This window comes from Cebus imitator, unplaced genomic scaffold, assembly GCF_001604975.1.
Source record: "Cebus imitator isolate Cc_AM_T3 unplaced genomic scaffold, Cebus_imitator-1.0 Scaffold15, whole genome shotgun sequence".
NCBI classification, from domain to species: domain Eukaryota; kingdom Metazoa; phylum Chordata; class Mammalia; order Primates; family Cebidae; genus Cebus; species Cebus imitator.
This window is the reverse complement of record NW_016107330.1, coordinates 5,646,375-5,658,060: the sequence shown is the minus strand read 5'-3', so window position 1 is coordinate 5,658,060 and position 11,686 is coordinate 5,646,375. Positions and strand designations below refer to the sequence as shown.

General features: G+C 53.7%; 1 protein-coding gene across 7 annotated transcripts in view; it reads right to left on the bottom strand.

Moving 5' to 3' along the window:
* The window catches only part of KAZN (kazrin, periplakin interacting protein), a 1,292,076-nt gene that overhangs the window by 180,784 nt on the left and 1,099,606 nt on the right, over positions 1–11,686 (bottom strand). For all 7 annotated transcript variants that reach the window (XR_005196313.1, XM_037729866.1, XM_017502852.2 and 4 more), the window contains one exon: positions 1,435–1,626. Coding sequence is in view for 6 of the 7 variants with exons in the window: in XM_037729866.1 (XP_037585794.1) it covers positions 1,435–1,626 (192 nt within the window). In the remaining variant the exon portion in view is untranslated. The remainder of the gene's footprint in view (positions 1–1,434; positions 1,627–11,686) is intronic.

The window sequence follows — 11,686 nt, the reverse complement described above, 5'->3', positions numbered from 1 at the left end:
GATCTCTTGACCTCGTGATCCACCCGCCTCGGCCTCCCAAAGTGCTGGGATTACAGGCTTGAGCCACCGCGCCCGGCCGGACTCTTTCTTAAAAAAAAAAAAAAAATTAGCCTATGGTCATGGTGGCACGTGCCTGTAATCCCAGTTACTCAGGAGACTGAGGTAGGAGAATCGCTTGAACCTGGGGAATGGAGGTTGCAATGAGCTGAGATTGTGCCATTGCACTGCAGCCTGGGTGACAGAGCAACACTCTGTCTCAAAAAAAAAAAAAAAAAAAAAAAGAGTCCTAGCTGGGACAAGGCCACCCAGCTAGAAACCACATTTCCTAGAACCCTCTGCATCTAGGAATGGTCACATGACCAAGCTCTTGCAAAGGACAGAGGGGAACACATACACCCAACTGGCCTCAAATGCTCACTGTAAGGTGGGTGGTTAAGGAAGAAACAGATTCCTTAAGCCTCTATGTTTCGGGTTCTCTTTGTTACAGCAGCATGGTATTAACCTAATTAATAAACCCGCTTTAGCTTCAGAAACAAAATATTTAAAGAGGATTCACTGTTCTAGTGAATGGTAAGTGGACAGCAGGTAGCAAAGATTTATTGTCTTTTCTAGACGGAGCAAAGACCCTAAGGGGGCCTAACAGAATCAACGCAGACCCCTGAGGCTAAGTTCTCCCCAGATGTTTCAGGCCTGTGCTCTACTGTGGAGTCCACTGACAGGTTATATGATGGCTTCCAGCCTTTCTCAAATAACCCTCTGAGGGCCTCAAATAACCCTTCTTCCAGCCCCACGAAGCGTGGGCAGGTGCCTCCCGGGAGAGAGGGATGTGGGTCCCTCCAGGCAAATGAGGCTGAGCATGTGGCCACGGGTTTCCTCATCTCCTAAAGCAATTTCTGGCTGAAGACACACCAGCCCTGTGGTAGTTATGGGTCTGTGGTCCTTGTCTTCAAAAGACCCTCTGGAGTCTACACCATGTCATCTTCCAACTGCTTCCTCCAGGCCCAGGAGAGCCCACCATGTGAGCAAGGGCACCGCCTGGGATACAGACGTGTCCTCCAGCAGAGAAACCAGCGCATCCACACTGTGCCCTGAGCAGAGGCACGGAAGGACCACGAGGGTGCTGGATAAGAGAGACCCGGCTGCTGGGCCAGCGTACTGGTCCAGCCAAGATGCCCACCTGCCATTCACACCTCAGATGGATGTACCCCGCATCCAGCCATATGGACAGTGACAGTCACACTGGAGGAGGAATGACATCTGCACCCACCCCACAAGATGCAGAATTCCACCCGAAGAAGGGGGGGGCAGCCATGGCTGGAGATGGGTGCTGGGAGACCCCTCTGTCCATCCGTGTCACTTCCCCGCATAGGGAGGACCCTGGATCCCTGGGGCCTGAGCCCCCAGTGAGAGAACCGCCGCTGGCTCGTCACTCACCCTGCAAGGCTTCTTTGGCTCTGGCTAGCTCCTGCTCCTTCTGGGCCAGTTGGACCCTGAGCTCGGTGGCCGAGAGGACCTCGGAGGACTTGCCGCCCTGTGACTCCTCCAGGTCCTTTGCCAACATCTCCTTCATCTGCCGGAGAAGGTGAACTTCCTCCTGGAGCCGCGACACCTCTTCCCGCAGGAGCACTAGGGGAGAAGGGCACAGGGTCAGAGGACAGGACTTTCGGCGGCTGCGCACTCGCTTTTTCAGGGGATGGTGTGAGGCTGCTTTGGTTTTTTCGTTTGCTTTGCATTCAGGGCCTTTCCTACACGTATGGAGGGAGGAGAGGCCCTTGAATCACTACCTTATTCCAAAGAGCCCCAGTGCTAATTCTAGGTCCCACCCACAGTCTGCAGAGCACACCTGGTGAGACACCCCCCTGACCACTCGAGGACTCCACTGCCACTGTCCCTGCACTCAGAGTGTCCACTCTCGTGGCCGACGGTTGTAGGAATTAGCATCATAACCATAAGCCAGCAGCATGCTGAGTTCAGTTTTACATGCATTATCTCATTTAATCCACCAAAACCTTGAGAGACAGGGACCATCATAACCCCATTTTACAAATGAGGACATCAAGGCCCAGAGAGATTAAGTAACTTCAGGTGGTCATCACATTAGTACTGAGCAGAGCTGGGATTTGAACCAAGGCCCGGCTGACTCCACAGCCTGGGCTCCCAGTCTCACCCTTGGGAAACAGCCATAAAAAGGAATATTCAACACATTTTGCAAAACAATGACCTTCAGGAGCTCAGTACTGTGTAGAAACTTGTGCATTTGCACCTGAGTGTCCTGCAGGAAAATAGGGTCTAATGAGCAGTGACAAGGTGACACCATGGGCAGAGGTTTCTACAGCACTCAAATCAAACCCCGCGTACAGAGAGGCCTCAGGAATGGGGCCAAGGAGAACTCGGTGTCTCCCAGGCCCTGGGGTGCCTCGGGAAGGGACCCAGAACGTGCGCCACCTTCCCGGGGTGAGAGACGTGACAATCGAGGTACTGTCAGCTTCTCAGTCCTGCGGGTGGATAGACACACTCATGCCCAGGTCAGCTCACCTGGGCAATGGAGAAAAGAGAACTGCCAAGGGGTGCTGGGGGCAGTGAGCAGGGCAGGGGCATCAGGCTGTGCACAGGAGCCAGGCTGCGTGTGCCTCTGTGTAACTCTTAAGAGAGTGCATTAAGAGAAGAAGCCAACCTCACTTAGGAGACGCTGGAAGGACACGCTGAAATATTCATTAAGCGGGTCCCCTCAAGAACGAACAGACGAAGGTGCCACACTCACCAGCCTCGTGCTGGCCACCAGGATGCCCCCATCTCTGCACAGGCTGCTCCCCTCCCCACACTGCCTTCCCCTTCCCTCATTTTACATCACAGAGGGACCTGGGGAGGGGACGAGGGCACTCCTGGCTGGGGTCAGGCCTCTGCCTCCATCCTCTCCCTCTCCCCACCTGCAGTCACACTGGTCCCTCTCTCTGCAATATGCCACGCTCGTTCCAGCACAGGGCCTTTGTCTCTGCAGTGCCCTCCACCTGAACGTCCTTTCCTGGTTCTTCCTGTGGCCACCTCCTCATTGTGACACAAGCGTCCACTCCTCATCACCTCCATGGAGGGGCCTTCTCTCGACGCCCTGTGTGATGCTCTATTTATCTGTCTCCTTCCCAAACTCGATGTGGGCTCCGGGGTGGGTGGGGGTGCAGGGCTGTCTGTGTGCATCACTACTGTGGCGGAAGCTCAGCACACTCCGCCCCCACCCCGTGCGCCCCCACCCCCTGCGCCCCTACCCCCTGTGCCCCCACCCCCTGCGCCCCAGCCTCCTTCCTTCTTGCTCTTTCTCCGCAACGCTCCTCAGTGCTTGTCGTGCTCTGGATCTGTTTATCCACAGGCTGGCTGTAAGGCCCAGGAGGGCACGAACTTGAGTCTCTTTTGTCCACGGCCACATCCTCGTGCCTAGAACGGCACCTGGCACCTGGCTGCCCTCGAGAATAAACAGCCGAAGGCACCACACTCACAAGCCTCGCGCTGGCCGCCCGGCACAGGCTGCTCCCCTCCCTACGCTGTCTTCTCCGTCCCGCCATTCTGCATCACAGACGGACCTGGGGAGGGGCCAAGGGCAGCCCTGGCTGGCCCAGGCACATGCAGGTAGAGCCAGGAGCGTCCCTCCTGGTAAGAGGTGATGTGCACTCCCTGGAGGTCTGGTGCACAGTCCTTGCCTGTGAGGGTCACGGAAAGGGCGTGGCTGGGGCATAGCTTTGGTGTCACCAGGCCTCCAGCCAGGCATGTGGTGGCTGATGCACAAGTCCCTCCCGGCTGAGCCTCGGACACTGCATCTGTTAAATGGGTCCAACCCTCTTCAGCTGTAAGGCTCCTTGGGGGCATTGGAAGTGGCCCTCCTCATAAAGGAAGTGCTCCATGTACATAGGAAGTGCTCCATGTACACAGGAAGTGCTCTGTGTATACAGAAGTGCCTGTGTACACAGGAAGTGTTCCATGTACCTAAGAAGTGCTCCATGTATACAGGCAGTGCTTCATGCACACAGGAAGTGCCCCATGTACACAGGAAGTGCTCCATGTACACAGGAAGTGCCCCATGTACACAGGAAGTGCTTCATGTACACAGGAAGTGCCCCATGTACACAGGAAGTGCCCCATGTACATAGAAAGTGCTCCATGTACACAGGAAGTGCTCTGTGTATACAGAAGTGCCTATGTACACAGGAAGTGTTCCATGTAACTAAGAAGTGCTCCATATATACAGGCAGTGCTTCATGTACACAGGAAGTGCCCCATGTACACAGGAAGTGCTCCATGTACACAGGAAGTGCCCCATGTACACAGGAAGTGCTCCATGTACACAGGAAGTGCCCCATATACACAGGAAGTGCTCCATGTACATATACAAGAGGTGTTCTGTGAATGCCATGTACACAAATAGGTTGCAGTTGCACTGCCCTTTCTTAGATGCCCTACCCTCGCCATCGGTGCCTGCTGGCAATCTTTAAGGCACTACAACCTTCTGGACTCCTTAGGAATCCTCTGGCCTCAAGGCTGAGTGGGCAGAGCCAGGTCCAGGGGAGAGACAGGCAGAGGGGGAGCAGGGCTGAGGCCTGAGGACGGGGTGATGCTCTCCCATTAGCTGCCTTGGGAAAACGTGGTGGCAACTTGGGCCCCTATTCCTTCCCCCTCCACCTCACAACACTTCCCGATGCCTCGATGGGCCCAGCCACCCCTGTGAGGAGAGGAGGCCTCCCAGGGCACCTCCCTGCCCTCCCAGCTACTCCTAACCAGAGTCCTTCCTCCCCACAGAAGCCCGAGGGCACCTCTGAGGTGCAAGGCGCATCTCATTTGGTGCCTACAGCCTCCCTGCCCCACCTGGCATGTTAGCTGCCTCTTTGGCCCTGTCTGAGGCCTCCTTCAGGCTGCCAGCTTCTCTCAGTTCTGGAAGGCGCTAGGCTCGCCCCACCTCAGGGCCTCCGCAGAGCTGTGACCCGCTGGGGAGCTCCTCTCCCCTCTTCACGGTTTCCTCCCCGTCAGTCTGTCTCAGCCTCAGTGTCACAGACTCAAGAGGCCTAAGACGGCTCCGCCCCGTCCAGTGTCAACAGCACGCAGGCAACCCAGACAAAACCCTACAGTGACGTGCAGACTCCGTCGCCTCCCAGCTGCATGCTTGGGGGACACAGGACCTGAGAGCAGGGCCCGGTCACAAATCCTGCCCCGTCCTTGTCACTGTGGGGTCTCGAGTGCTGGAAACTGTCTGCGCGACATGTCACAGGCACTCGGTCACGTTTCTCCAATGGCTCCACCCGCCCATCTACACACAGGGGCACTAGGTGAATGCCCCAGACAGGCCCCGCTCTGAAGCTAGTGTTCCCGGACCCCACCGTCAAAGGACCCCCAAACCCCATATGCCGCGGAGGCAGCCCGGGAACTGTCCAAGTCTCTCAGCAAAACTGCTAAGTAGGAGGTTTGCTCTGGGCGTCCTGCCCCTGGCCTCATTCAGGATAAACATTTGGGGATCACCTACACTCCAGGCCAGGGGAGAGATGGGAAGACCCCTGGCCTCAAGAAGCCTCCCGCAAATAGACGCACACACGAAGAAACAGAACACAGAAGGGGCCACATCTGCCGGCAGCACTTGGACACCTTCAAGAAGCTGGCGGCATTCCAGATGGGCCCTGGAGGACGGGACTGGGGAAGGAGGTGGCTGCAAAGCTGGAGGGTCGTGAGTGACCAGGAAACGGGTGCCAGGTGACGAAGAACAGGAGGAAGGCTGGAGAGGTCGGATTATAAAAGACCTCAACCCCAACCACCCCTCAGTGCTCACACCTCAGCTCACCATCTCTAGCAGTCGCCAAGTCTGGAATTTTCTCCTCTTGATCGATGCTCTTCAATCTCTTATTTTACCAGGGCCCCTGTTTCCTCTCAACTGTCACTAAGAGTCTGTTTCACAATAAGATGTGAGTGACTGCTATCAGTGTGTCCATTGTCACACAGGTAAAAGAGGCAGGTTTGTTTTTGTTTAATTTTTTTTTGAGGTGGAGTTTTGTTCTTGTTGCCCAGGCTGGAGTGCAGTGGCATGATCTCGGCTCACTGCAACCTCTGCCTCCAGGGTTCAAGTGATTCTCCTGCCTCCCAGCTAATTTTTTACATTTTTAGTAGAGACAAGGTTTCACCATGTTGGCCAGGCTGGTCTCAAACTCCTGACATCAGGCGATCCACCTGCCTTGGCCTGCCAAAGTGCTGGGATTACTAGTGTGAGCCACAGCACCAGTCTTTTTTTTTTTTTTTAAGTGACTTCTGGGTCTCTTCCAACCACCCCGAGAGAGCCACCAAGACTGTTTACTGTTGTCCAGGAAGAAGGCAATGAATTCCAAGAGACTTGGCTTCAAACCCAGGCCTGGCTGGGGCCTCGTCATGACTTTGTACAAGCCTTGTGTCACTTTTCTGGGTCTCAGTTGTCATGAATGCTGCATGGATGCCACCCTCTTAGGGTTGCCAGAGTAAGCAAAACAAAACAGAGTCATGGCAAACAAACACCCCTAGATGTGCAGTTAGATTTGAATTTCAGATAAGTAAACAACAAATCATTTTCAGTATATGTCCTAACTACTGCATGGAAACATACTTACATTAAAAATTGATTCATCATGTATCTGAAATTCAAATGTAACTGGGCGTCTTGTTTTTTATTCCAGCAGTGCTCCTCCCATCTCATGGGGATTTGGACACCATGAAATGGGGCAAGCAGGGGAGCGGGCTGTGCCTGAGCGCTGCACAGGGGAGGCGGGGCAGGCACTGGAAAGCATCTGCCAAGGTCTTCTCTGCACCCTCACTCAGATGAGAGCAGAGAGCCAGATGGAGCTGGGCACCATGTGTCTTTCTCTTTGGCTAACAGCGGCAAAGGCAGATTTTTTTCTGCGCGCACCTTCCTAACAGGAAGCCTAAGCCCCACCACTCCAGGCAAGCTGTGCACAAGCTGATGGGAACCTGGAGGGCGGGTCATCAGGTGCAGCAGCTGCAGGAGCCAAGTCTTCAGAGACCAGGCTGGAAAAACAACTCCATGGAAAGAGAGACGCTTATCGGAGCTTGCTAACTGCACCTGCCCCAGCTGGGCATGGAGGCCCAGGTCTCACATGCCCCAGACTCTTCCAGGAGTGGAGGTAACCCTGGGACCGCAATCGCAGCCTAAGGTCCAAGAGCACAGCCTCTCAGTTCACCAGCTCTGGGACCATGGGCAGGCACTTCTCCTCCCTGAGCCTCGGCTGCCTCACCTGTAAAACGGAGGAGATGGAAATAAATGGGACTTGTGTGAAGTGCTGACATGTGCCTGGTACATGCAGCACTGTGTCCACAGCTCACCTTCCCCTCTGCACAGCAGGGGGCAACCACATTTCTGAAGAAACAATAAAGAAGCTGCTGTTGGAGCCGGGCGCGGTGGCTCACGCCTGTAATCCCAGCACTTTGGGAGGCCGAGGTGGATGGATCACGAGGTCAAGAGATCGAGACCATCCTGGCCAACATGGGGAAACCCTGTCTCTACTAAAAATACAAAAATTAGCTATGTGTGGTTATCCCAGCTACTCCGGAGGCTGAGGCAGGAGAATCACTTGAACCCAGTAGGCAGAGGTTGCAGTGAGGCGAGATCGCGCCATTGCACTCCAGCCTAGTGACAGAGTGAGACTCCATCTCAAAAAAAAAAAAAAAGAAGCTGCCGTTGGAAGACTTGGGTTTCTTCCTCAGAGGAACTATTACCTTACTGTGTGACCTTGGGCCAGTCACTGTCTCTCTCTGGGCCTTCACAACATGGGTACTCTTAGAGGGACCCACTCTTTATGAGTCTATGAATGCTACGGATTTTGTGTTTCTCCCATTATGGGCAGGGTCTACAGCTGCACTGCTCAGTATGGCACCTGCAAGGCACAGGTGACTAGCTTACATATAAATTAATTAAAATGGAAAACTCAGTTTCTCTAGCCACAATTCAAGTGCACCCACATGGCTAGGAGCTAGGGTAGGGGACATGCTGATCTAGACTGCTGCCATGATTGCACAGAGCTCTCCTGTCAGCCCCGAGCTAGAGGGCATGAGATGAAGGTGGTATTTCTTAAGTATCTGGTATAGCTCAGGCTGGTGACCCAGCAACAGGAGAAAGCCATTTGCCAAAGGCAAGGCAGCTACTGAGCAAGGCGTCATTGTTTCTAGAGAAAACTGTCCTGGCCTTTGCCCAAAGATTGACTGGGTACCTTTCTGCTGACACTGGGTAACTGCGGTGTCCTCAGTCCCCTGGGTAGAGGGGCCCCAAACCCATAGATTTAGCAGAGTTCTCTTGGCCATGATGGCAGGAAGTAAACGCTACCTGGGAAACGGTGGCCCTCCTGCCCCAGGGAACCGACTGTCCCCAATGGTGCTGCCCTCGGAGGGACAGCCAGACCAGCAGGCAGGCCACGTAGCAGGTCCCCAGGGGCCTCCTCCCCAAGGGAAAGGGGGTGTGGTGTGCACACTCAGAGGAAAGGTCCACACCAGGTGGCAAAGGGAGCCGGGGCGGACCCTTGCGCTAATGCGGCCCATCAGCTTTAGTTTGCAAAAGCAGTGAGTCCCACTTTAAAAAAATGCAAATTTCCAGCTTCCCTTGCAGCTAGGGTTGTCCATGTGACACACTTCTGGCCAGTGAGGTGCAGAAAAAAGTCCCTTAGGAGGACTGACCCTTACTTACAAAAATAGGGCTTTACCTCTTTCTCCACCTTCTGTCCTGGAAAGTACACGTAACGTCTAGAGCTGCAGCAACCACCTTGTAACAGAAGGCAACCTCTCAGACTGCAAAGGCTTTTGGTGAATTGTAGGTTTGTAAACACAGCCTCCCCCAGCCAAAGGTCTCAGTAACGACAATATTATGATTATCATCTATTATCATAACAATTACATCTTTCTTAACACTTCTTGGGCTCATGTTATAGGCTCTAGGCTTTGCTGTATTTTACCTTATCTAGTTTAATTCTCATAATAACTCCACGAAGCAGACCCTGTTATTATCATTCATGGTTTATCGATGGGGCAGTTGAGGCTCAGAGGAGTTAAATGGCTTAGCCAAGGTCACACAGGGTGAAGAGCCAGGGTTTGGACACAAGACAGTCTGGTTTCAGCACCTCCAGCCTCAACTTCCACACTATCACCATCCGGAAGGAGAGGAGCAAGGCGTGTGGGTGACACAAGGGCTTCCCGAGCCAGCAGGGCCTCGGCAGCAACCAGGCTTGGCTTGGTGGATGCCAGGGAGGGAGGCGTGCCCCTCAGCAGGGGATCAGTGAGTCAGCCACTTCGTGCATGGTGGCCCTGACCCTCCACGAGGGACAGTCCCCTCGCAGTCCCTGGAGAAGGGTGTGGCCACGGAGCCAGTCTGTCCATTCCACAAGGGCAGAGACTCTGTTCTGCCCACACCCGACACCCAGCCCCATGCTTCGTGCCGTGTTCTTGGGAGGCATGCACTGCAGTGCTGAGACAGGCATGTAGGTTTGGGGTCCGCCAGCTGGGGCTCAGTCTTGGCTCCCCCACTTCCCAGCTATTTGACCTGTGGACCAGTAAGTAACCTCTTATTCTCTTATCTGAAAATGGAGCCAAGGCCAGTCTCTCAGGCCTGTGGTAAATCGTTAAACAAGCAATCCTTTTCTCAGTGGAAATTCTCCAGAAGGTTCGATGTGAGGGTCAAATGCAGCTCATCATGGTCATCATTTTGGAAAAAGGCAAACCTCCTCGATCTTCCGGGGGAAAGGCTTGGCCTCACTAACTGCACAACCCCGACCTTTGGGCTTCCGCAGCCCAGGAAGGGTGAATGAAACAGCAGGGATGAATGTGCTGAAGGCTGAGTCATCAAGTCTAGAGAATGAGGGAGGCAGAAAGTGTGGGGGCTCTGAGCGGAGTCCAGGCTTGGAGGGACTGTGCCCAGCTGCCCATCAGGGTGGACGCCTTGATCAACAGCCTCGCACCCAAATATCAAAACGTATTGAACACAATCTGTACACTTAAGAGCTGAGCATTTTACTCTATGTAAATTATACCCCGAGGAAAAACAATCTAAATATAGCAGTAGCATATTTCAAATTTTCCATTAAGAACTCATTTCTATAGCCCTCCCCGCAAAATAAATCCAGGTACACAACCAACCAACTCCCTGTTCTCCAGCAGGTCCCGGTGAAAGGGGTATCCTGGTCTAACCCCCACCCATCTTGGTGGCTTTGTGGACAGTGAGGGGCCTGCATGTCCGGGAAACACCAGGGTGTTTGCTTGAGCCACACACACACACACACACACACACACACACACACACACAGAGAATGGTCCCACACCCGCCAAGGCCAAATGGAGGTCACTTCCAAGGGAAAGTGCTCTGTATTGACCTGCCACTGTCCCCATGAAGCCTTGCAGAGACCACAGCTGCTGCCACCCCTGAGCACGTAGATGCCACGTGCTGGACGGCCGCCCTCATCTCATGATCCCATGTAGGGCTGCGGTGGTCCTCGCCTGAGGCTCACAGGCATTGGCAGGGCATGGGATCAAGCCCACCACTCTTGCTATTATTGAGTTGGGGCCAAATCAGGTCCAAGTGTGGTCTCAGTACCCTGGGATGATGATTGTCCTAAAACTAAGGAATCAGATTGCTTTTGGAGGGTTAAAGCTTTAAGACAGAGACATGGATGGGTGTGGTGGCTCATGCCTATAATCCCAGTACTTTGGGAAGCCGAGGCAGGTGGATCACCTGAGGTCAAGAGTTCGAGATCAGCCTGGCCAACATGGCAAAAGCCCGTCTCTACTAAATATATCAAAAATTAGCTGAACATGGTGGTGGGCACCTGTAACCCCAGCTACGTGGGAGGCTGAGGTGGGAGAATTGCTTGAACCTGGGAGGCGGAGGTTGTGGTGAGCCGAGATCGCACCATTGCACTCCAGCCTTGGTGACAAGGCGAGACTCTGTCTCAAAAATAAATAAATAAACAGACTTAAAAAACAAAAAGACAGAGACACAATGACTCTCATGGACAAAGTCATCTTAAGACACAAGGACTCCTAGGCCCCAACTAAACAGTGACGGACGAGTGTATTAATGCATCCGACAAAGCAGGTACCCAGGAGAGGAGGGGAGTCCTGGAAAGGAAGAATCAGAGACGCGGAGGCCCACAGAGCCCAATGCCCAGGGCAGAGGGGGTGGGGGTCTTCGCTGGTGGACTAGGGCTCCCTCTCTGTTCTGCATTTTTTGCGGGTATAGCACACGGCAGGAAAGAGGCGCATCTCTGCTCTGATCTCAAATGTGTCTGTCACCTTTCCCCAGGTGATAATCATCATGCTTTCTGAGCCCTTTACATGTGTTGAGATTGATTGAAATGTTCATGTGTGTTAATTCTCAATCCCCTTAAGAACCCTAAGGGACTGGTTTGGTGTGGTGGCTCACGCCTGTAATCCCAGCACTTTGGGAGGCCGAGGCAGGTAGATCACAAGGTCAGGAGTTCAAGACCAGCCTGGCCAACACAGTGAAACCCCGTCTTTACTAATAAATACCGAAAAACAAAATTAACTGTGCATGGTGGCGCGTGCCTGTAGTCTCAGCTACTTGGGAGTCTAAGGCAAGAGAATGGCTTGAACCTGGGAGGTGGAGGTTGCAGTGAGCCCAGATTGAGCCACTGCACTGCAGTCTGGGCAACAGAGTAAGACTTCATCTCAAAAA